Genomic DNA, 25,406 nt, shown 5'->3' with positions numbered 1-25,406 from the left:
AATATTGAGTAGGATCCGAAATTGGTTTTTACAAAATTGGAGTCCTTAATGAAGGAATTAACCTCAATTGAGCCTACCATTAGATTCAGAAGGTCAAAAACTATAGGCTAGGGGTCATAGAGTTCCATGGGTGCCTCTTAGTGAGATTTAATTTTGAATTTGGCCTTCTAGGGACTAAAATGAAGGAATTTTATGTGCAATTAAGTCCCTAATGCCAAAATTGAGCAAATTAAGGTCAATTGGATCAGAATGTAAATGGAATACCAGAAAATCATGTCACAACCTTAATAATGAAGAAAAAAAATAAAATGACCCCAAATGGTATTTTTATGTCTAATTGGTGGGTGCATTTGTGAAGGAACACACAAATCCGAAATGGAATTTTCAAACTTCAAGAGGTCAAAATGAAAATGAAATTAAAAGAAAAATGTTGACTATTTTCTGTATTTTTGTGACCTGAATGGTATTTTTCTTGATTTTTGGGTATTTTCCTATTTTCTGAAAAATATCAAAAAATGCGAAAAATATGAAAAATTATTTTTTGATCAAAAATGGTTCCTTGAGCTTGGCCAAGGCTACCAAAGTTGATTTTACAATTTTCTAATTTTTGTGAATTTTTTTTATGAATTTTCAAAAAAAATAAATCGAAAAAAAGATGATTAAAATTCGAGATGTCAATGCAAGACTAGGCTCGGGACCTCGGTACTCATGCCCAAGTCCCCAATGTGAAGGCTTTAGGACCACGTGTTTGTGCTCAAGTCCTTGACACCTAAGCTCGGATCCATGAAGGTTGGGCTTAGAACCCCGGAGCCACAACCATTGAAGCCAAGTGGGGGGCCCCGGTGCCCTTGCCCGAATCCTCGATGCTCGGGCATGTGTCCATCGAGGCGAGCTCGAACTCCACGAACTTGGCCCTACTTCGATGGACGCGAGCCCTAGCCTCAAGGATTCGGGCAAGTATCCGTGGTCTCCGGCGCTACTAGGGCCTTGAGTGCCGGGAAGCCGGGCATGGACACCAAGGTCTCAAGCCTTGATCCCCCGCGTCCAACCATGAGTCAATCAAGCCAGGCCTAGGTCCACATAGGTCGGGCCCCAAACCCCGAGTACTTGTGCGCGATTCCCCAACTACCCGTGCTCAAGTTATTAGTGACTAAAATTATTTTCCTTTTTAAACGATAGAAACTAATTTCTAATTCATTTTCAAATATTAGCCAATTATAATTTTTTTTTGTCATTTTATGATTTTGAGGAAAATACTTTTCAAAAACGTCAAATTTTTTGCTAAACAAACGGAGCCTTAGGGTTAACAAGTATCTTGAAAGCACTTGTTAACAAGATTATTACAATAACTATTAAGAATTTCACCACGCTTTCAAAGAGAGAAGAGTGGCCGTTGTTGACTAAAATATACTTTAGATTTGCCAAATAAGTGACACTAACTTCGAAATTATTATTAAAAAAGTTCTAAACCTGTTTTGAAGATGCTAATTCAATCTAAAATATTTCAAAATTCAATCCTCAACCTCATGACAATTTGCTAGTGCAGTCTTTCTTGAGGACTCCTTTTGTAATTATCCACATTAATCTCCCTATTAAGTTTTCCTTTGACTAGGACATTCGATGGAATGACATGAGGTCATAGGCTCCATCGGAGTCCCCGAAACTACTTAAAATCCCATATTTTAATTTGAGAAGATGGGTTTGTCCAGCAAAAATACAAGCATTTTCCATCTTATATCCATGTTTCATTTGGCACGCTAGACGGGTGTGAAGTGGCGGGTCTTCCTCATTTTTACTGGGATTAGTTGTAGACGAACCAACTGTTTATTTCGGGTCAACACGGTTGGTGACTTAGTGTCATGTAATTGAGGAGGCTATCAATATATTGAAGAGGTGCACAATAAGTGGGATTTGGTCATTCATTAAGAAATGTACCTTAATGATAAACATACTTTGCGAATTGTCACCGTTGGCTCGTAAGGTCTTTTGTTTCTCCACTCCATGAACCCAATCGAGCGACCATCTACAAATTACTACGGTCCTAAACAATCAAGTTAATCATACTTCATGAGAGACTTCTGATTAGACCTCGGCAAAGGACATAGGGCTTTTTCTATTAGCGTGAGCTATCTATTATTCTTCAAAATAGGAAGAGTTCTTTTTATTTTATACTATTTCTATGTATATCCCGTGTTTCTATGTATATCCCATGATTTGTAGGTCAATTAAGATTGGTTCTCTTATCTGTTTATAAGTGTGCTTATAGCCTAGTAAACGATAGAAGGAATAGAGAAATCACAATTTATTCGTTCCAAAATTCTTCTTTTCTACATTTTCATGTGTTTCCTTAGACTCGATTGCATTAACACCCCAAGGGAGAGATCGTCCCGGCCTCGAGTGTAAGACGCTTGAGCCCGGTGAAAACATGTACTCCGCACCAAAAAGTATGGCCCTCCGGCATTACGACCCGGCATGGCGTTGCCCAAAAAATTGCATTAAGTTTGATAATATGAGATATCTCAAAATGCATTTTCTTTATCGAATTAGAACTACCCACTTTGATTTTTTCGGGTAAGGTGATTATTTTACTTGATGGACATTTTTGAGGCACTCCAATTTCTGTAGTTGTCAAGAGCAGCTAATTGAGTTAATAATATTGCTTTGCGGAGCAATTCAACAATCGATCCAAAATCAATACCCTTTTCCCCCTTTCATGTTAGCATTAGTAAGGTCAAGGTTTATGTTACAACTCAATCCTAGGCTCGCGTGTTATTTGGTATAAGCTATCGATAGGGTGATCTTACCATTGACACTACATTAATTTCTAGGATTCTTCCCTTAATAGCATCATATATAAAATGATCTCTCTCTCTTCTTTTTTTTTTTTTCGGGATACAAACGCATTCGATATTCCCTACACGAGATGCGCATGACCTCAAAGGCCGAAAGGCCAAAATATATCAAAAAAATAATTCATTCATTGAGCCTAGTACGCATATTAACACGAATCTACACTGTTAAATCTAGTGGTACCCACCATTTTCAGTGGTCCGGATTCGATTTACTACGTATTATGTAATAATGCAATAATATCTCAAAATAACATTTAAACCATATTGTTCTCTTTCCTGCATAGAAATTAGGGGTGTCAACGGGCCGGGTTGGGTCAGGCCGGATTCTAGTTTAATTCTTTTTTTTTCTTCTGTTTTTTGGAATCAAAATCAATTAACAAACCATCAAATGAAAGAATAAAAATAAAATAAATTAAAAAGAAAATATTGGTATTAAAAAAAGTCAGGCAACGGGCTGGTTGGGCCAAAGTACCAAATTAAGTGAATTCTGGCCCGAAAATTAAGTGAATTTTCGGGCCGGGCCGGGCCGGGCTATCTGGCATGGGCTTTTTTGACACCACCGATAGAAATTACGTAATTCGTTACCAACTCCACCACACCATAAACCATTATTAAATTCATCCCATCCTTAATATGTCAAACGGTCGGTTGGCTAGCTCCTTGTCCTTCACTTTCGTCTCTAGGTAAACGAAGAACCACTCCGAGAACGCGTGTTCCAAGTCGCTCATTAGTTCTTCTCATCATATCTCATTGCTCAATTCTCGTGGATTCCGTGAACGAGGTCCGAGATCGGGGCCGAAATTATGGTCACCGTACTGATAATCCTCCTGTTCGTGGGCATTGTGATCGTGGTCTTGTTCCACGTGTGCATCGTTGAGTGGGGCTTCAGAATGAGCGGACTCAGCCGTGCCGGTCAAGCCGCTAACCGCGCTCTTGCCGATCGAGCCAGTGCAGGGAGCACGAGCATGTCCGTTGGCGACGTCGAGAAGCTTCCCTGCTTCAACTTCGAGGCCGGACATTATGATGAGGACCAGGAGGGGACGATTACCATGGCCGTTGCCACCAGTCCTGTCAGCTGTGTGGTTTGCCTGGAGGAGTTCAAGATCGGCGACAAGTGCCGGCTACTGCCCATCTGCAGGCACAGCTTCCACGCGGGGTGCATAGATGCTTGGCTCTTGAAGGTGGCCAGTTGCCCGATCTGCCGGAGCCGTGCCGACTCCGGCTGGTCGCTAGCCGAGGGAAGTAGTAGCAGCGGGTGCGGGCCTAGCGGCAGTAGCCGTTTCGAGGATGATGTTAGCACGGGAGTAGCGGAGAGTCAGATGAACTCGAGTGATATTAGCAGGAGTGAATCGAGAGAGAGAGGGGATCTAATTGGTGCTCTGAGAGTAGAGACTGAAGATCTTCCAAACAATACCCCAGCCTAATGTGTGAAATCTCCATTTCAGGTAAATCATAGTGTCAGCATATGATCATAGAAACCATTTGAGTTGTTCTCTCTGCTCATAAGAAACTGGATTAGTACAGATTACTATTTTTCGTCGTTTCCTATGGATGAGTCGACATTTTTCACAAATTTTACAGACGAAGATCCTTTGTGATCTTGGCCTTGTACCCTAATAGATGCTATCGTTTAAACCGAGAACCAAAAATTCAATTTTCACCGGTCGTATCTTCCTGATCGTACATAAACACATCTATAAAGAAAAAAAAGTCATGACGCCCTATTCTAGGACCGGGATGTCGCGCTTTATGTACACCTATTACATCACGAGGCGAGCCCTTGTGGAATTTTGCATTTTTTTCCCTTTCAACGACAATGGTCTATGTTGCAATAGGGCTTAAGAAATGAAGGGGACAGATTAAGTTTAATACTTGACTTCATTCTCCAAACATCTTTCCACCTTTATTTTTCGTATTGAATCAAGACATTATAGTCTATTTGCTGCGCAACGTAAATAACGTCAAACAATGTAAGGGCCCAGTTCGGCTCAACAAATATCTCCTTCCAAAATCTATGATTTTTCTTCAACAGCATCGCGCAGCGACGACGTTCTGTTCCAAGACGATTACGGCATCTTGCCGCATAACGTTTCGATGCGCTCGACTGTTTCTTGCTGATCGCGTTCGGAAGATGAATATCGAGCGGATTAAAAGCACGAGAAATTATGCCAACGCGATGGAGCAACGTCACTGATGAGAGGAGCTTTTCCGTCAGATGGATACAAAATAACCCTAGTGAAGTATATGCACCAAAGCACATTCACGAACCCCGTTGCCCCCACCAACGTTAGTGCAGTTTGGCCGTGTGTCGCTGTCCCTCACCATAAATTGTGGCCACACAGTTCACAGCCGCCCGCACGATGTGTTCTCGTTTTGCCAAAAACTAGCCAAAAGTCGCGCCCCCGGAGCATCTTGGCCGACTGGTTGTGCAGACGGCGGAGGGCTATTCCGATCCCAACAACGTGGTGCCAAATTCGAGTCCCACGACCCACGTCGCGCCTATGTACTCAGCGGGGCACTTTTCACGGACACGCTAAACATCTGATATTTGCACTCGGCTCGTCTGTTTCCATGAGCATCACGATGAACCAAACTTCTCGTTACATGAGTTCGAACCCAATCCTGATGACCTCCTGTTCCTCGTCAACTTTTTGGGAAGTCCTATCCTAGGAAACGTAACGCACTGTCTAACGTCCCCGACCCATGCGTACGCACCGGATGTGCTGTGTGCTGTGCTGTGCTGGGTACCTTCCTTTTCTGCTTTTGGAACCAGGCGATATCCACCGCTTTTAAGCTTTTAAGCCTTTTCTTTTATGATTCAAACGACAACAAGACGGCTAAGAAACGACAAAAGTGGGCATGCGATGTGTGAGGCTTCCCAGTGTCCAGCGCAGGGAGACAAAACTCGGTTCGCAGAAAAGGATGAAAGATGGGCGCAACTCTGTTTTTCGGCTGAAAAGGGCAATGTCCAGTGCAGGGAGTTTTGTCTCCTTTGCGAGATGGAATGATGCGGCCAAATAGTTTTAAGCCACATATTTGAGCACCAGATAGCTACAGATCGAGGAGAGAGATGGTATGTGGGGAGAGAGAGAGAGAGCAAAACTTCCTCTAGGCTTTGTCTTGATCTTGTAGTTGCATGTAGTACAGAACAGGAGTGATCGGTTACCGGTTCGATTCGATCCTATTTCGGAACTGAGAGCCGGACTATACCAGTTCGATCCCTAGGCGGTCTAATGTGCTTCAAATACATATTCATGTCTTATATGTATAAAAATATTCGTAATAATGAACAGTTTAAGTGGTCTCTTTAAATATTTTTAAGAAATAAAACTCAAAATAAAAAAAAATAGTCGATCCGATCCAAGCGGTGAGCAGTTCCACCCCTAGACTCGAACCGACAATTATTAGGAACCGGACCAGCTCTTTCGGGAACCAAATCGAACCGAACCGGCCGATTCGATCTGGTCAAGGTGGTTCCTGGTTCAATCAATTCTTTTTAATGGATACGACATCCTTAATCGACGTACTTAAGCTTGGGTCGAGAGTGCCCTCTGGGATATTTTTTGTTGTTGTCATAACTGGATAGTTTCGTTTGCATCTATGTGAAAGTACAGGTATAAAAATGGGAAGTAAGGAGCGATCAGCAAGCTAGGAAAAGTGACTTCGTAAAAGAAGGCGAGACTAGGGTTTTCAACTTTTTTTTTGTGAGAAGAAACTTTGACGGGGAAACAACATCGTAGGAATCTATATTAAGCGTCCTACTGCATCCATCAAGTATAATCCATGCCCATGGCCATGTTGCTTCGAATTTCGTTCGCAATAAATCATCAAACGCGATTAGGTTGTGGATTAGTTACCATTCCAAAAGTAATTTTCTTTTCCTGTCTATTTCTCATTTCCATTATCGGGTTTTTATTGATTATATAAGTGATTTTAAAGCTTAAATTACGGGATGAGACTATTGCAATTCATGTGATTCTTGTACCGATCTTACTTGACATTTAACGGGACGGGTGTAAATCGAGAGTGCCTATACATTAGTATTGATTTTACCAATTTGGCAAAAAGATGCGCAACCAAATTACAGAAAGAAAAAAAAAATCAAGTAAGCTCTATATAATGAACTTGCGCCTGCACCTCAATGTTCAGAACATGTACGCACCCAAAAATGGGTTCACTATCTTCCGATGCTCCCGTACACGCCGTCCTCTTCCCCTTCATGTCCAAGGGCCACACCATCCCCATCCTCCACCTTGCCCGACTCCTCCTCCGCCGAAGCCTTGCTGCCGCCGTCACCGTCTTCACCACCCCCTCCAACCTCCCCTTCGTCTCCCGCCACCTCGCTGGCACCCCAGCCTCCGCCGTCTCCCTTCCCTTCCCAGGCGGTATCTCGGGTCTCCCCTCTGGTGTCGAGAGCACCGACGCGCTCCCTTCCATGTCCCTCTTCCCCGCCTTCGCCAGCGCCACCGCGCTCCTGCAGCCGAGCCTTGAGGCTGAGCTCCAGAGGTTGCACCCGCAGCCCACCTTCATGGTGTCGGACGGGTTCCTGTGGTGGACCCTCGAGTCGGCCTCCAAGTTCGGCATCCCTCGCCTGGTCTTCTATGGCATAAGCAACTATGCCATGGTGGTCTCCCGCGCCGTCGCCGTCGAGAACCACCTCCGAGGGCCAATGGCGGAGGACGAGCCCTTCGCCTTGAACGCTTTCCCGTGGATCAAGGTCACCAAGAACGACTTCGAGCGCCACTTCTCCCAGCCGTCGACGGAGGATACCCCCCTGTTGGAGTTCGTCATGAAGACCGTGGTAACGATGGGGAAGAGCAATGGCCTAGTCGTCAACAGCTTCAAAGAGCTCGAGCCGGCCTTCCTGGAGTACTGGAACAGCGAGTGCGTGCCGAGGGCTTGGTGCATCGGGCCGCTGTTCCCGCTTGAGCGGCCGGTGGCACATGACCCTCACGTGCGGACCACATGGGCAGAGTGGCTGGATAGGAAGCAAGCTGGCGGCGAACGCGTCCTGTACGCTGCGTTCGGGTCGCAGGCGGAGATGCCGGCGGCACAGCTGCGAGAGATCGCGATCGGACTGGAGAGATCCGGCGCGAGCTTCTTGTGGGTGGTCAAGAGTAGGGAGTCAGAGATAGTCGCCGACGTCGACGGCGGGTTCAAAGACAGGTTCGAAGACAGGGTTAGAGGGAGAGGGATGGTTGTGAGAGAGTGGGTAGACCAGCGAGACATCCTCATGCACGAGAGCGTCCACGGGTTCCTGAGCCACTGCGGGTGGAACTCGGTGCTGGAGAGCATGTGCGCTGGGGTGCCGATCCTGGCATGGCCGATGATGGCGGAGCAGCCTCTGAATGCGAGGATGGTTGCGGAGGAGATAGGAGTGGGGCTGAGGGTGGAGGCGGCGGATGGGACGGTGAGGGGGTTCGTGAGCAGGGAAGGGTTGGCGAAGGCCGTGAACGAGTTGATGGAGGGGGATAGGGGAGAGGCAGTGAGGAAGAAGGTGAAGGAGGTGGCGGCGATGGCGAGGAAGGCGGCGGAGGAGGGCGGCTCGTCGTGGACGGCGTTGGAGACCCTGGTAGAGGAGATTTCCGGGAAGAGGGAGGACCCCACAGGCTGAGCTGACGAAGATCAGGACAACAAAAAACCTAAGATATGTTCGAGAAAAATTAAACTATCATCAGTCGCTTTTTCTTTTGATATGGACGAGACGAGTTTCCTTAAGAAAAATCAGATATTATATGATCAATCTCTTCATGCATATCTAATACACCACTTACGTGCATGATTAATACTATTTACTGATTTTTGTGTAAAGTAACTATAGTTATGGAAATGAGTAATCGGTTTCCATCCGGTGCTATTTAGCAATTAGAAACTTAGATCGAAAGGACCAATACCTGGGTGGCTTAATGAAACCGGAGAATTATTATATTTATACTTGACACATAAAAAAATAAATAAAAAGTGATCGATCCGTTTCCCTTCTCGAGCAAGGAATCGGATCGAAAATCACCGGTTTTAATTTTATGGAATCAATAACTAGACCATCCGATTTAGTTTGATTTGGGCGATTCCTGGCACGGTTGATCCGTCTTACTCACCTCTAATTATGAACGCAGATAAAGTTCAAACGCTAACATACATACAACTTTTCATTTTAGTAAAATGATGTTTTCACTAATAAATGAGAATCTTCATTTCATGAATGCTTGTAAAAAATAAGTTGCACGAATTGCGTACCTTATGCAAATTTTATAGGTGTTTCTTTTTTGTTGATATCTATTATTGTGGGAAACTTTCTGGTCCTATATTGAAAAAAACCCGACCAGTCCCGCCGTTCAAATCGGAGCCTTTCGATTAAGACAATAGATTTCAACCATCAAATGATGTAGTAAACGTGGCAATTTACGATCATGTAAAGATTTTATTGACAATAAGATAGTCAATATTGCGGTAAAATTGTCCAGAAAGTCCAAAGCCTATTGTATTTTTTACCAATTCAGTCATAAACATTTCAATTTTGCAAATTGAGTTCTAAACATTTTCATATTTTGCCGATTGAGTCCATCCGACTAATTTTTGACTAAAATTAATGCCATGGATGCTAGTTGTCCTACGTGGTTCGATCGACGCCGACGTGCGAGATAGGATGATCGGCATCCACGTCGGTGATCATTAGTCTATAGGACTCAATCGGCGAATTGTCAAAATATTTGTGACTCAATTGATCAAATTAAAAAGTTTAGGTTTGAATTGATATAAATACAATAGATTTATGGCTTTTTTGGTAATTTCCCCCAACAAATTATATTGTCAAATTACTGTATGTAAATGAGATTGAGCTTACGATGATCTCGGGTAAATGAAAGATAAATTCAAGAAAATTACAGCGAAAAACGATTAGGTAAAAAAAAAAAAATGGACTTCATGGCGAGGTAACTATCGATGTTGAAATATCCCACGGTCAATGTTCTGCCCCTTTCGCGTGGGCGCCCGACAATTTCCCAGAAAGCAGGGGGCGATACCAAAACTGAATGCCACCAGGAAAGACAAAAGTTTCCAGAGGAAGCTACGTTATAGAACCCTTCAAGTAACCGCCGGCTATGAACATTGTGCTCATTCCTTGCCGTATCTTCCGGCAACAGGAAAATTATAAAAAAAAAAAATCTTAAATTTATTATATTTTTATCAATTCAGTTCTAAACATTTTACATTTATGCCAATTTAGACCTAAACTTTTTTTTATACCAAATCAATCCTAAATCTTTTGTGTTTATGTCGATTTAGTCCATCCGATCAATTTTAGCCGGCCGGCGGTGATATGAATGCCGGCTAACGCTAACGTGGGCTACATGAACATTTTTATTACTATTTTAAAATTCAAAATTATTTATTTTTAATTTTTTTCTTTTCTTCTATTTCCCTTTTTGTTTTTCTGCTTTCATCTTCCTCCTGCCCTTTCGTATCCATCCTTCCCGTCGCCGGGGTGGCGACGGGCCAGAGGCTAGGCCGCCGAGATCGACCTCGCCAGCGACGGGCGAGGCCGGCAATGGTGAGGCGCGACCTCGCCCAGATCTGGCCTGAGCGAGGTCGGCTAGCCATGGCGGCATCGCCAAGGGGAAGAGCAAGGATCGGGTGTCCGCAAAGATTTGAGCTCATGGCTGCGTCCTCGAGATTGGGCGATTTGGGCAAGGTCGCGCGAGAGAGAGGACCTGCGTCCATAGAGATGAACTCTGGGGGACTGCGATGCTGAGGGAGCCTCTGGTCTCCATCGCTCTAGTCCACGAAGGAAACCCTGCTCAAAATTACACAACCCCATGAAGATTTAGTCCGAATCACATTCTCCCAAATCCTCGCGCCCCCAACTAAACACGAATTTGAGTAATCGGAGCTCACCTCAATAGCCATGCCCAGGCCAGATTTGGGCGAGGTTGCGCCTCGCCATGGCCAGCCTCGCCCTGCGCCGGCAAGGCTCTGGCGAGGTTGACCTCGCTGGCCTAGCCTCTGGCTAGTCACCACACTGGCGGCGGGAAGGATGAATGAAAGCAGAAAAAAAGGGAAATAGAAGAAAAGAAAAAAAATTAAAAAATTAATAATTAATAATTTTGAATATTAAAATATTAATAAAATTATCCACTTTAATGCCGGCGTCTACGTCAGCGCTAGCCGGCCGGCCAAATTGATCGGATGAATTAACTTGGCACAGACTCAAAAAGTTTAGTACTGATTTGGCACAAAAAAAAGATTTATAATTAAATTAGCAAAATTAAAAGGTTTATGATTGAATTGACAAAAGTGCGATAGGTTTATGACTTTTTTGATAATTTTTCCTCCGGCAATTGCAGAGATAAATCGATGTTCCACTCTCGCGGTAGCACGCCATGTTCGGCCCGAGATGTTTGTCTTCATGGGTTTTGATGCCACTCGATGGTGTCATGTATGCGTTGACGAATTACCATAGCACAAATCAAGGATCCTGGAGAGAAAAGTTCTGTGCCGGGGGTAAAGGCATCGCCTTCTTGTAAGCTCTCTCGAGTTAGAAGAACGGCGGCAGATTGTTTTTCTGTCGAGAGTCGTGCTTCATCCGATGTTCCAATCCTACACCGGAATCTCTAGTGAGACGAGTGTCACGATGATTCTCTGTGTGTCTGACAAGTTCTCTCATCTGCAATGTTTAAAACAAGCTATCCTAATTATGGTTGTTCATCCTCGAAGTCTCCCTCTCGAGGTCGGACTTCTGGCTCGTAGCCGATGCTAGATGATGAAAACCGATCCTGCAATCGAAAGGGAAAAGCACTCGGAACAAACCCAATGGTTGCTGCAGAAGGGAATTTTAACAAGTGACAGTAATTTCGGAAAAGGGTTAAACTTTTCGCTTCGATAGTCTAAAGCTGGATCATCGGCATTTTACCGTTTCTAGCTTGGATATGCTGTGGAATATTTGGGTTTGTTGTAGCCAAAAAGGTTAAAAGTCATTTACTGATTAAAATACTATTGAGGGGTTAGACTCAAAGTAACCATGCTGCTGAAAGACAATGTAGAAACATAGGAACAGAAGTTGTCCAAGACACGTAATTACATGGACAAGTTAAGTTTTTTTTATTAAAGGTCCTATGAGATTACATGCTCAATGTTACAGATGGAAGGTCCTAATAGGCTGACAGTCGATTCTTAGCGGTCGGTACTTTGCTTAATTACCCCTTTTTCTGTTAACCCTTGTGGTATGGCCTGATCTGTGGAGTTGGCATGCCATATGAGAGAAACTATGGGACAATACTTGCTAGCTAGAGACGTCCAAATCTCTTATTTTCAGGGAGAAAATTACAGAGAGTAATAGACATTATTACCTTATTTTCTCAAGCATTGGCCGGCAAGCACTTGGTTTTGTCCATCCAAGATGAATGCCCTGCACTTTGGACATTGATTCGTGCTAAACTTTCAAAAAAACAGACATATTACCTTTTTTTAAGCATCCTTCAAAAACTTGGTTTCATCCATCCAAGATGAATGCCCTGCACTTTGGCATTATTCATGCATAAGGACAAACGATCCTTCCAAAATCACCCGCTTCGTGTAGGCCGAGAACTGCAACCGAGCGATAAATGCCAAAGAGAACACAAGCTTCTGTTTCTGCAAAAAACATGTACTAGAAAAATCCCCCCATTGTTTAATTTTCAGCAGGAATTTCCAATGCAACAATTTTTAGCCTCTCTGTGTCTTCATCTGTACCCTTACATGGTATACCATTTGTTTGGAATGTTATATCTTTATGTCATGGCAACTTTGATGCATAAAGTTTTCCAAACTCAGCACCCTCCGCGCTGAATCCAATTGCACCGGATTTTCAATCTCCTCTGAGCAATTCATTGCTTTGCCATTCAAAAGATCTGAAGTCCATATTCATATCGATCAATTGCTCTCCCCTTGAATGTCGGAGATTTTTCTCCTGATCAAGACCACTTTCCCTCGCAAGTGTTGTAACTTATTGGATGGTTTACTGTTATGTTGATCAATCTTTTTGGTCTGTTTCTTTTGTGTTGAAATTATGGATGATCTGGTCTTATGTTTCAAATCCAGGCATGGGAGTGAGTCTCAGAAACCACTTTATATGATTGTTTTTTTCATCTTGATAAGTACCATAGAAGTTGTAGCTCCTCCGTCTTCGGGGCCGCAATGTGTTCTCAATCTGACTTCTAGTCCGACCTCAAATTATTCAAGCTGCGAACTGGGGAACTGGGGAGGTTTCTTGGAAGAGAACTGCTGTGGAGCTGCATTTGATAGGTATCTTTATGCACTGGGGCTCCGAGCCAACCGGACCAGACAGATATACGTAAATTCCGGTGAGCAAAATGATTGTCTGACTTCGTTGGAGAGATTCAAGGGAGATGCTTTTGGGTGCGGGATTGAGAAGCTGACAAGCGGGGGCGGCGGCTGTTCGGACTTTAAAGTTGCTGATGTCGTTAGTAAGATGGGAGAGAACTTGAAGAAGTTAAGCAAAAACTGTGATTTTTTGAGTTCTGATGGAGAACAGGACCGAACATGTGCATCCTGCACAAAGACCTGGGAAGACTTGAGATCAATGCAACCTGTAGCCACCGAGAGCGAATATGTGGCAAACAATGCAGACATTTGTAGGTTTGCCATTCTTGTGTCTTTAACAAGCACGAGAATTGAAGACTCCAGCTATGTCAAAAAATTTTCAGGTGCCTCGGGGGGCAAAATAGCCGCAGCGGTAGGTAACATTGCTTATGCAATTGGCGACGAGCATATTACTTATATTTTCCTCGAGGCAGAATATTCATATCCTAAATTGTCTTTGTCCTGAGCAGAAAATGAAATGAAAGAGCAGCGAAAGAGGAAGCGGAAACTTGAAACAGGTAACTTTCCGTGTATCACATGGCAATTCAATTTTCAAAGATGCATTTCAGAACAGTTCTATCTGATTACACTGTTCCTCAAGAGTTGCGCATTAAGCAGGTAAATGGGTTTTAATTGGTGTCCTCATTGGGGCTGTGGTCGCTCTTATCATTTCCATCATCATCCGGTCAAAACAACACCATAAACCAAGTAAACCAAATTCAGAGCCAAAAAGAGCTGGTACATGAGGAGGTTTACAGAACCTACATTTGACTCATAGTTAAAGTTTTCTTAAGTTTGTTACTCACGGCCTCCTTCTTGACGACAGCATTCAAGGATGTGCTTCTCAAGGGACCTTGTTGTCCGAAGGTTCCAATAAGAGAAGTATATACAGCCACAAACAACCTACACGAGTCAAATTTCATAGGTCAAGGAATTGCTGGTGAGCATTTTTATACTAGTACCAGGGAATCAACATTGCTGTGCTTGAGAACAGGCAACTGCAGAGACTTAAATTTTTTTCGCTGTGGCAAATATAACATGCATCCTCTATGTGATTCTCAGATGGAGAGTTGCATCTCATGATTCCTTTGTCTCATAATAAAATCTCAAGATAGTGGTTGTGATATGAAAAACTGGCAGGAAGGGTGTACAAGGGCATAATGCCAGACAGCCAGCATGTCGCTATAAAGCACATCATCAGCGATGTGAATGTGGAAACTGTTGTGAGAGAGGTCACCAACTTATCGCATGTTCGGCATCCGAATCTGGTTTCCCTGCTGGGCTGCTGTGTGAATGAAGATGAGTGTTTTCTTGTCTATGAGCTCTGTCCGAATGGAAACCTTTCCAAGTGGCTGTTTGGTAAATGTGACACCACTTTGATGCTAATGTCTAATCCATTTTCCGTGAACTGTACAAGAGCTGATCACCAAGTGAATGCACAACAGGGAAGGACAGGGTTCTGTCCTGGATCCAGAGGCTTGAAATTGCCATTGATAGCGCAAGAGGTCTTTTCTTTCTCCACACAAATTCAGAAGGATGCATAGTCCACCGCGATATCAAGGTTGGTGGCAAAAATTTACTTCTCTTACATATAAATTCTACGAGGACATGTACGCTCCTCTAATATTTTCCAGCATCTTAAACTGAAACATTAGCGGAGTTCCGAATCATCTGGCACAATCAGAGATACACCTAACTCTTTTTTCTTCTTATGGACATCCCATTTCTCTTCTTATGAGCTTCTAAGTCACATCCTGCTAGTCGTCTAGGCCTATAGGCCTAAATGGAAATCTTAGAAACTGAAATCCTATAGCTAGGAGTCTAGCAGTACAGGTTTGTTTAAATTCATAAGTGGATCCAACAATAAAATTCAGGGCAGCTTCAATCACCAGACCTCAATCATCTCTCTTGCAGCCGACGAACATTCTCCTGGGACCGAATTTGGAAGCCAAACTTTCAGATTTCGGACTATCTAAGGTCATCGATTTAGGTGAAGCTTATGTCAGCTCAGAGGTGAGGGGGACCTTTGGCTACCTCGATCCCGAGTACCAGAACAACCGCCAGGTGAACTCATCCGCTGATGTTTACAGCTTCGGGGTAGTGTTGCTGCAAATCCTCTCGGGGGAGAAAGTTATCAACTTGAACCAGAAAAAACCAATGCCATTGGATAAAATGGCGAGTCACTGCCTTTTTGCCTTCGTTTGATGAGTTTAGCTTGGCAAGTTCCCTGATAAGTAACTGTTTGATGCTTTTGCTCTCCAGGCAAAAGCCCTTGTAAGAGGCGGCAGCATCGCAGACTTCGTGGACCCCAGGTTCGAGGGCGAATACTCTGCAGAGGCATTTAATATTACACTTCAGCTGGCACTCTCATGCACTGGCTTGAAGCAACAAAGGCCATCCATGGAGCAAGTTGTCGTAAAGTTGGAGGAAGCCCTAGAAATATCAATCAAAGCAAAAGCTTCTTCTCCTGAGCTGACCCCCGAATGGCCTTCTAGTTCAACAGAGTGAAGGAGAAGTCCTTGCATGTTTCGACGGTTTCTTGAAGGATTAGCAGATAATGTTTTTGTTAACTAATTCCAGTAAGGGACACCCTTCATCCATTTGACTGACACATATACATCCTTGTTTAGATTTTTATGATCAGAGTACATGTTACCAAACCTTTTTATCAAGGGCCGTAGTCACTGAAACTAGTGTCTGCAAGAATCCTACCTACCTTCATTTTTCTTTGATCTATGAAAAGTAGTGTTTGACAAACTTTCCATCTTTTATACAATGCTTATTTTTTTGCTCATTAGATTTCTGCTCCTCCAGTGCTTCACTCTGTCACGACCGTATCTAGTCAAAAAGGTTAATTTCTCATGAATGCCCGAGGGAATCGTCGCATATTTCGGGGATTTTCTATCCTCATCAGCCATATACTACCAGTCATGTAACAAGTTATCCCCATACAGGGGGGCTGACCCGCAAGCTGATGATTCAATCAGGGAAATGGCAAGAAATCTGGCTTAGTCCAGCCACATTGTCCCAAGTAACAGACACAATTGTCTAGGTGAATCGATTGAATGAGACGACAATGGAAAAATTACGATGTGGTGTACCAACATGAGAAATCAGTTGATTCGACAATACCCCATTAAAGAGATTTCCTCCATAAAACAAGCACAAAAAGCCACATCAAGATTTTTGTCTACTTCCGTGCTCTGTCAATGGTTAAGGAAAGTGCACAAGAAGTTCTCTCTCTCTCTCTCTCTCTCTCTGAGGCTTACACCTGAGTTTTGTTAGAACACTTTCATTCATAACCATGCCGGGCTCTTCAAGGGACTTACGACAGCCTTAACTTGCAAGTAGTTACTGAGACCGTATACTCCCTTTTCTCTCCCAATTCCACTCATCTTGTAACCTCCGAAAGGAATTGCAGCATCAAAAGTATGGTAGCAGTTAATCCACACTGAACCAGCCTGCAACGCACGGGCTAAAGTATTGGCGGTGTCGATATTCTGAGTGAAAACTCCAGCGGCGAGTCCATAATGAGATTTATTCGCCCTTCTGATCACCTCATCAAGATCCCTTTTTAGCAAGGAAAAGTTAGCCTCCGAGCCTCAAAAATTATAAATGTGCGATGAAGTGTGTGGTAGAACATACTTGAATTTCAAGATAGTCTGAACTGGGCCAAAGATCTCATCCTTTGCTATCAGCATGTCATCCTGATTTCAGAAAGATGAGACAGAATCTTAGATTGTTTGACTGACAGTAAGACACAATTTCCCCCAAAGAGAGTGACATTCGAGCTTGACTATGCTATTCAAGTAGCAACAGCAATATTACCTGCACATTTGAAAACACTGTGGGTTGAATGAAAAATCCTCTGGAGCCATGTCTTTCACCTCCACATTCAAGAGTGGCTCCACTTTCAATACCAGACTTGATGTATGTGCGAATCTTCTCGAATTGCTTGGTATCAATCTGAGAATGTTCTAATCATTTCATACTTACTGAAACAAGTTCTGAGTAACTGCGTAATATCGAAAGCACGGTGGATGTGCTGTCATTCCATCGCAGAACGGAGAACAAAAACTAAAGGGAGCTGTAAGAAGAAAAACCACCTGAGGACCCTGCTCCACGCCTGGCTTGAAAGGATCTCCAACAACGCGTTTCATAGCCCGTGCCTTTGCTTTCTCCACAAATTCATTGTACACACTCTCATGCACAAAAGTGCGAGAACCAGCATTACAGCATTGACCCTGCAGGCAGAAGTTGCATGGAACATTATACCATAGAAAGACAGCCAACTTATTTGAATACATTTCAGGAACACAAGCAATCACATCACGAACCTGGTTGAAGAAGAGGGCAAAATGTGCCACCTCCACAGCCTTATCAATATCAGCGTCCTTGCAGATGATGAAAGGGGATTTTCCTCCAAGTTCTAATGTCACTGGTTTTAGATTGCTTTTTGCAGCCAGATCGAGTACAGTCCTACCTGTTTGTGTTGATCCGGTGAACGCCAGCTGCAAATGTAGCACATTGATGGTTTTAGCTTTGGGTCCTAAACTTTATATATCTTCATCGACAGTCTGAGAAAGATCGCACATGAAAACATGGAATGCCAACAGAATGCATTTGGAGGCAATTGACCTCTTTTGAGGTGCTTTTCAACTTCAACATATGCACACACGGTAGTACCATCTCTCATTCAAAAACCAACTTCCCTTATAAGAGTACAGCAAAAAAATTTACATGTGTAAAGATGAACACATGCTAAGCAGCAAATTTGTATCATAACTAGGATATGAGAGGACAGAATGTACCTTGTCCACATCCATATGACTACAGAGAGCACTCCCAGCAGTGGGACCAAAACCGGAGATTATGTTCAAGACACCCGGAGGAAGTCCAGCCTGTTGGACATTGTTATTGGACAGAGAAAACCATTGCATCGGTTAATGAAAAGGCGCATCAACTTATTTCTTTCTTCAGTCACATCTAGAAACTTCACAAGATAGCCCTAGTTGGTACTTGGAAGTGGGAACCGATTTTCAAATAGCTTACTATTGCCGAAGGATAAAACCTAGAACAAACGAATTTTTTCCTCATACAGGTATGCTGAATCCAATGTGAATATCTTAATAAGACATTCTGGCCTAACCTAACCCCTACATTGATTGTCAGACAAGGGTGAGAGTCGAAATTGACAGAAACACTCACCTCATGGAGTAATCTTGCCGCATACAGAGCAGAGAGCGGTGTCAGCTCAGCAGTCTTTAGTACCACAGTGTTGCCACATGCCAATGCAGGCCCGATCTTCCAGGCCAACATTAGCAGCGGAAAGTTCCATGGGATGATCTGCCCTGCCACGCCAATAGGTTCATGCAGGGTTTGGACATGATATTCCCCATCTACTGGTACTGTGAGACCGTGGATTTTATCTGCCCAACCTATGAAATTTGCAGTGTACAGTAATGTAAGTCGGCAGCTGGCTAAAAGATGAGTCCTGATAGGAAACAATAGGACTGATTTCCTTTAACTTACCAGCATAATAGCGCATCAATCTTATGAAGTTAGGAATTTCACTTTCTGCAGCCTGTTTGTAGGGCTTTCCATTATCCCAAGTCTCGATGGCTGCGAGATCATCCTTATGCTTCTCGAGTAAATCCGCAAACCGAAGAAGTATGCACGACCTTTCCTGAGTCATAATGCAGGAGTGGAGTTCCAAGTCATTGCATTTTCAAACATTAAATCACACAGCATCACCCACGTAACCTGAAATGTTCTAATTGTGTCCCTCACAGAACATGCCTAATTACATTTAGTGTGGAGACTAAAAGTTCTCTCTCTACATCTAGAGAGAAAGAGTTATATTTACGTAGGCAGTCATCCTTGGCCATGGTCCCCAATCAAATGCCTTACGAGCAGCTGCAACCGCACGGTTCACGTCCTCGACATCGCCCTCTGCGACATGGGTGATCACGTCTCCTGTCCTAGGATCGAGTGTGGGGAAAGTTTTTCCTGGGTGCAATTTTTGTAACGAGTAAGAACAATTCCACGAGAACTGATGCAATCGAGAGGCATCACTGACAGTGGTACTGCATTTATAGAACGATGGAAAAGGCCAGACTAACCTGATGCCGCATCTACAAACTTCCCATCTATGAGAAGCTGAGTGTCGCTTATCTTAACAGGTGGAGTGATCAGTTCGTCAACCGCGGAAGAGCTGCTGGACGTGCCAATGCCTCTCGCCCCGCCCCGACTTCGGCCTGAAAATTTGCACGAGCAAACACTTGCTCACGACATAGCTCACGTTGGTGATGTGTCCCGGTGGCCACATGCGAGAAAAAGAGGATCTTTTGACAAAGACTTTGCGAACATGCAAAAATAAAAGGGAGAAGAAAGAGAGATCAAGCGAGAGCGAGATGCTACCGATCGAATGCAGATGAGCAGACGAGCTTCGAGAGAGTAAAAGAAGCTTCCTGGTGGCCATTTGCGTAGAGCCAACTCTGTCACTCTTGCTTCCGTGTATCTCCCGTCGCCTGTCAATAGCGGAAGCAAAAGACACTTCAGACAATAATCATGGGATCCCGTACGTTCAGGTTCATCTTGTCGAGCCTGTTCGGGCATGGACATAAGAACCATTTTCGTTCACTTTCCTTGCTCTCAAACTCGCAAAGTTGGTGACTTGTTGGTTGCATATGCAGTGCAACTTCCTATTGATAAGCACTGAAAAATCTCTACCGTACAAAAAAAGAAACCATTTGCACATATGTGGATGCATGGGCTCTTACACAGTCAAGAGTCCTTTCTCTGGATCTAGCTTTGCTTGTTGAAGATGAGATACAGCAATGAGGACCTGGACTCCTATTTATCGGCGAGCTCCTCTGTTTACAACAGTTGATCTCCCGTCGATCTGATGGCGGGTGTCCAATCTCCTTAACTACTAGAAGAAGGCGATACGAGCTTTCCATTGCGATAGAGGCAGGATAAGATAGGAATTCGAAAATTTCATATGGAGGGTAATGTCCAGGTGGATAGGATTTCTTGCTGGAAAAGAACCTGCCGTGCAATTCCCTTTCTGCATTTGCGTAGCTCTTGTGTTCACTGTCCATTGCATCCAGCTGGTTAGAATGGAAACTCAATTCCTTAACTACCAAAAGAGGACGATGCAAGCTTGTGATTGCTGTCCGAAATAAGACGACACCGGATAAAATAGGAACATGATCCGAAATGGAAATTCGGCATGCCGGGCAACCTAATAAGTGGATTGGATTTCTTTCACAAAAAGACCCTTTTTTTAAGGAAAAAATAAAAAAAACCGAAGAGCATGTGAATACTTAAGGCAAGAAATTAACTCTGATGTCATGTTAGGAAGTCCAACCGAAAGCTAAGTAATAGGCGTATAAGAAAGGTATGTAAATCTCCTAAAAAAGCAATTTTGGTCGTTGTAGCCTGTTTAGAATTTTCTTTTCTTTTCTTTTCTTTTTGGTCGTTGATTCGGTGGTTCTGTCATGCTGAAACAAGAACGAGCTGGCAATAATCTTGGAGGTGGTCTCCATTTGTGCATTTATGGGTTATTTAGAGTGAATAGGGAGGGAATTGTGTTTTCGTGTTTTATGATACTCGCTTTCGTGCCATTTCTCTTTGAAGCAGACATATTCTACTCCACGACAAGCTTGAAAATGGTTTCTGCCGTGTTTTACCATTCAAATCCATGGCGTCTCCGTCAGCATTTACAGCGTCCCGTGCCGTTCCATTTACTCTGTGGCATCATCGACTTGGTCATGCCTCCTTTGATGCCTTTGCAAGTCGAGATCCACCCCGGATGAATTCTACCAGATCACTCTCCACTATTTGTATGGCGTGTGCTCTTAGCAAGAGTCATCGCCACTCTCATCCATCTATTAGGTCTCAAGCATCGTATCCACTCTAGTTAGTTCACTTTGATATCTAGGGTTCTTCTCTCTAAGTGAATGTCAATATCGTATTTGCTTTATTGATGACTTCTCCCCGTTTTTCTTGGTTCTACCCTTTGACTATTCACGCGCAATTCCTCACTACTTTTATTGCTTTTCATAAATTTGTGGAAACTCGGCTTCAACATGGTATCCATCAACATGGTATCATGCCCCTATTCCCCATTTCAGAATGGCACTGCAGAACGCAAACATCATCACATTATTGAAACTGGACTAGCTCTCATGAATCAAGTTGGAATTCCATCACATTTTTTAGAATGTGCCTCCAAGACCGCAACATTTCTTATAAATAGAGACTTTCCTCAAGGTTCATTGGCAACATCAGTCTTTGGCAAACAATTCAGATAACACATGATATTTCATCCTTGAGAGTTTTTGGTGGTGCGATATTTCTATGTCTACGGCCCTATGCCCCTCGTAAATTGGCCCCACACTCTCAAGCTTGCATACACGTGTTATTGCCCCCTGAACCACAAATTTTATATTACTGCAGATGCAATCTTTGACGAAACCTCATTTCCTTTCAGCACTATATCTTCCCCAATGTCACCAATTCCAACTCTAGACATCGTGTTACCTCTGCCTCCCCCACCTATGCAGCTTCTAGTACAAGAAACTTTAGTACAACCACCTCCATTAGCATCACCACCAGACATGTCTCAAACAACTCCTACCTCGACTGATTCACAACCGACAACAAGTGTTCCTGGTTCGACTAATTCACAGTCATCACCAAGTCTTCCTGCTCCTACTCATTCGATGGTTACCCGCCTCAAGGATGGAACTATTTCACGCTGCACGATTAGTTGTTAACACATTTTTGCAATGACTACCACGACACATCCTTATGTGGAGTCTAAATGTTTTACTTAGGCCTCTTGTGATCCTCATTGGCATGCAAAAATGGAAGCAAAATATACTACCCTCATAAATAAATAAATGAAAAAAGGCACTTGGGAACTTATTCCAGCTCCTCCTCATGCTCGTCCAATTGAATGCAAATGGATTTACAAAGTTAAGCTACGTTAGGATGGAACTCTAGAATGGTACAAAGCTCGACTCGTTGCCAAAAGATTCCACTAGCAGGCTGGAATTGATTACACCGAAACTTTTAGCCCTATTGCAAGCCAGTCACTGTTCACATTGTCATTGTTGTTGCATACTCTAAAAGTCTAAAGGATGGCTCATCAGACTATTCAAGGTCTTCAATGCTTTCTACCTGGCTACCTAGCTAAGGAAAACCTCCAGGTTTTTTTGATCCCACAAGGCCTCTTCATGTATGTCATCTTCGTCATTCCTTTTATAGTCTCAAGCAAACTCCTCGGGGCAGGTACCAGCGGCTGAGTTCCTACCTCATTGACCTTGGATTTTGATTGTTGAGCATAGATTCTTCATTGTTTCCTCTCCACACCACTCATTACCGTATCGTACTTCTAGTATAAGTAGATGACATTATTCTCACAAGCTCTCCTAATGCTCCCTTTGGGAGTATACTTACTGCTTTTCAAACTGAATTTGCAATTAAAAACTTGGATCCCCTTCACTACTTTCTTGGTGTCGAAGCCCAATCAACTTCTGAAGGACTGCTCCTACATCAAGTAAAGTACATAGATGAAATCTTGGAGCTACAAAAAATGACAAATGCTCGTGCAATTTCTATGGCAGACATGGCAAGCCTTAACCAGACCCTTTACTATATCGCAGCATAGTTGGTGCTCTTCAGTATCTTATCCTTACGAAACCGGACATTGCATATTCTGTCAACACAATTTGTCAATTTCACCATGCTCCTAAGTAGCTCATTGGCAATTCGTCGAGCGTATACTATGCTATTTGAAAGATACTCCCCCGTCTTGGTATTCTTTTCACTTGTGGCCCTTCCAAAGCTCTTCATGCCTTTTTTGATTTTGGATGGGTTGGTGATAAAGATGATCGGCGCTCAATTGGAGGATATTATGTCTTTCTTGGTCACAATCATATTTCTTGGTGTTCTCGCAAGCAACAAATCGTGGCCTGTACTAGTACAGGTGCTTAGCTGACAGAACTGCAGAAGTTACGTGGATTGAATATCTATTGAAAGATTTTCATGTTCTTCCACAACATCCACCAACTTTTTGGTGTGATAATATATCAGCTTTGTTTTTCAGTGCGAATCCTGTATTTCATGCTCGAAAAAGGCACATGGATGTTAATTATCATTTTATATGTGAACGACTAGCCCGCAGGCAGATCAACGTCTATTTCATTTCATCTGTGGATCAGCCCGCTGATATTTTCACTTCCGCACGTTTTAAACTTCTGAGGTCCAAAATTACTGTTCGTTCTACCCCATCAGCTTGCTGGGGATGTTGAACAAGTAAAAAATATGATTCGATCCTAACAAGTTATGATCAATCTTTTCCTCATCTTCAACACAATGTGAATATTTCTTGAAGAACATATATAAAGACAATATACGTTCTTTTCCTCATCTTCAGCATACTATGATCTTTTTCTCATCTTCAGCACCAGATGAATATTTCTTGAAATGTATATAAAGAGACTCACATTGTAAATAGGGAAGTGGAGAAACGATCACTACTAAAATATATTCTTTCGCCTTGTTCGTCCTACCCCGTCAGCTTGCGGGGACGTTTAACAAGTAAAAGATACGATTCGATCCTAACCAGATATGATCTTGATCTTTTCCTCATCTTCAACGATACGATGTTTTCGTCGTCTTCAGGTGAACATTTCTGAAAGCATATATGTAAAGACAAGATATGATCTTGATGTTTTTCCTCATCTTCAACATAGATGCGATTTTTACCTCATCTTCAGAGCAAGTTGAATGTTTCTTGAAGACAAGATATAAACTTGATCTTTTCCTCATCTTCAGGTCACGTTCTTTTCCTCGTCTTCAGCATAAGACGAATATTTCTTGAAGTGTACATAAAGAGAACGACATTGTAAATAGTGAAGTGGAGAAACGATCAAATACTAAAAAGTATTCTTTCACCGAACTCATCTCTGCATCAATCTATTTTCCCGTTATCCATTTAATTAGATCCTCTCTTAGACTCAAGGATTACTGTCTACAATGAGTCCTACTGAGATCAGAAACAGAAGAAAAACAGAATGGGAAAGAGTAAAAGACCCCACATTTGCTTGTGCTTGTCGACAGATCGAGCCATGATTCTCGCAAAGAGCTCGAGCCCACGCTCAAGGATTCAAACCATGATGAACCAGTCAAAGCGATGGGAGGACCACCCTCAATAAGAGACTCCACCATCTTCCAACCTACAATCATTATCTAGATTGGAAAGTTTTCTTTTTCCATTTGCACTCATTGGGTTTACGAATTAATAATGATAATTTTCTAAAGTAGTTAGATTGAAAGTTTTCTTTTTCTTTCCGTTTATGCTGTACAGAATTTCGGAGTCAATAATGATTCTTGTTGCACTTTTTTCGTGGGCGGTGCATAGTAGTTTATTTGTCACTCATATTGATATGAATTGACCCCATAGAATATGAAAACAGCTGACTTTATTACTTTGATTCATTAAACATTGGACAAAATATGCCAAATATCTAAATGTCATATCCTATCCCGTCCAATCTTGTCTTGGGCGTAAATCGAGAAGGCTAGACACAGCCCTCGAAGTTCGAAGGCATGTTCGATCTTGGTCACCTCCTCAGCATATTGTGTCTTAAAATCTCCAATTCGTGATATATATATATATATATATATATATATATATATAGCGATTCGGATTGCGATCAACTCCAAAACTCTGCTGATTGTGCTGGGCACGAAGGTCCAAATTCCTGACAAAACGGAGCTGGAACCTTGATTGCCTTAGCTGGATCATCGACTCACCGGCACGTCCACCTTATGAACACACCCTTTGCCACGATTTAGATGCTCAAAAGACTCTAGTGAGCGTTTGGGAATAACTCCGAATTGGCTCACACTCTAGTTTATAATTGCACCGACGGGGACTACTTCCAACGAGTGCACATTAATCCTCGATTATCAATAGTCTTTACTGGTGCATACTAATGCACGCTCTAAGTTACAGGGTGTTGCCGGCCTATTACCGTCGCGTCGCCAGGAACGAGGGAACACTTTGCACATTTGTGGATAATCATAGATACCCTTGTCTTCAATTAAATTAAACCAAGGGGTAGAGTCGGGTCAATCCATTGCCCGCAGGGCCAGATCTGGTTCTACAGCGACATCCTTATA

At 43.0% G+C, this 25,406-nt stretch overlaps 3 protein-coding genes and 1 pseudogene across 4 annotated transcripts; 3 read left to right on the top strand and 1 right to left on the bottom strand.

Annotated features, from left to right (window-relative positions):
• The first annotated feature begins 3,517 nt into the window (after positions 1-3,517).
• LOC115731227 (RING-H2 finger protein ATL74-like) lies at positions 3,518-4,699 on the top strand. Its single transcript, XM_030661868.2, has one exon. It carries the CDS (start codon positions 3,656-3,658, stop codon positions 4,274-4,276), a length of 621 nt encoding a protein of 206 aa, XP_030517728.2. The 5' UTR covers positions 3,518-3,655; the 3' UTR covers positions 4,277-4,699.
• A 2,163-nt stretch (positions 4,700-6,862) lies between these two features.
• LOC115757513 (UDP-glycosyltransferase 90A1-like) lies at positions 6,863-8,570 on the top strand. Its single transcript, XM_030697775.2, has one exon. The coding sequence runs from the start codon at positions 6,994-6,996 to the stop codon at positions 8,464-8,466; it is 1,473 nt and encodes a 490-aa protein (XP_030553635.1). The 5' UTR covers positions 6,863-6,993; the 3' UTR covers positions 8,467-8,570.
• Positions 8,571-12,615: 4,045 nt separating this feature from the next.
• LOC115757509 lies at positions 12,616-15,716 on the top strand (annotated as a pseudogene).
• A 601-nt stretch (positions 15,717-16,317) lies between these two features.
• Positions 16,318-20,089, bottom strand: LOC115757508 (benzaldehyde dehydrogenase, mitochondrial-like). 2 transcript variants are annotated; one of them, XM_030697770.2, is made up of 12 exons: positions 19,993-20,089; positions 19,629-19,738; positions 19,331-19,465; positions 19,075-19,217; positions 18,741-18,894; positions 18,417-18,646; positions 18,020-18,109; positions 17,546-17,719; positions 17,315-17,452; positions 17,037-17,174; positions 16,854-16,915; positions 16,318-16,778 (listed from the first exon to the last, which is right to left on the bottom strand). In XM_030697770.2, exons 2-12 carry the CDS (start codon positions 19,687-19,689, stop codon positions 16,505-16,507), a joined length of 1,599 nt encoding a protein of 532 aa, XP_030553630.1. In that variant the 5' UTR covers positions 19,690-19,738; positions 19,993-20,089; the 3' UTR covers positions 16,318-16,504. The 2 variants fall into 2 exon arrangements, with proteins under 2 accessions (XP_030553630.1, XP_048128345.1); XM_048272388.1 differs by lacking the exon at positions 18,020-18,109.
• Positions 20,090-25,406: the final 5,317 nt, after the last annotated feature.

The sequence above is a fragment of the Rhodamnia argentea genome, chromosome 11, assembly GCF_020921035.1.
Source record: "Rhodamnia argentea isolate NSW1041297 chromosome 11, ASM2092103v1, whole genome shotgun sequence".
In the NCBI taxonomy this organism is placed as follows: Eukaryota; Viridiplantae; Streptophyta; class Magnoliopsida; order Myrtales; family Myrtaceae; genus Rhodamnia; species Rhodamnia argentea.
The sequence above is the reverse complement of the archived record's forward strand: the minus strand, read 5'-3'. Positions and strand labels throughout refer to the sequence as shown.

What these genes read in the sequence shown, in the direction of transcription:
- LOC115757508 (XM_030697770.2), bottom strand. Translation starts at nt 19,689, where the DNA reads ATGGCCACCAGGAAGCTTCTTTTACTCTCTCGAAGCTCGTCTGCTCAT. An exon ending in GGCCAAGGATGACTGCCTAC is followed by an intron (nt 18,895 to 19,074) that starts GTAAATATAACT and finishes ATTATGACTCAG; the next exon opens with GAAAGGTCGTGCATACTTCT. An exon ending in CGGCAAGATTACTCCATGAG is followed by an intron (nt 18,110 to 18,416) that starts GTGAGTGTTTCT and finishes AATGTCCAACAG; the next exon opens with GCTGGACTTCCTCCGGGTGT.
- LOC115731227 (XM_030661868.2), top strand. Translation starts at nt 3,656, where the DNA reads ATGGTCACCGTACTGATAATCCTCCTGTTCGTGGGCATTGTGATCGTG.
- LOC115757513 (XM_030697775.2), top strand. Translation starts at nt 6,994, where the DNA reads ATGTTCAGAACATGTACGCACCCAAAAATGGGTTCACTATCTTCCGAT.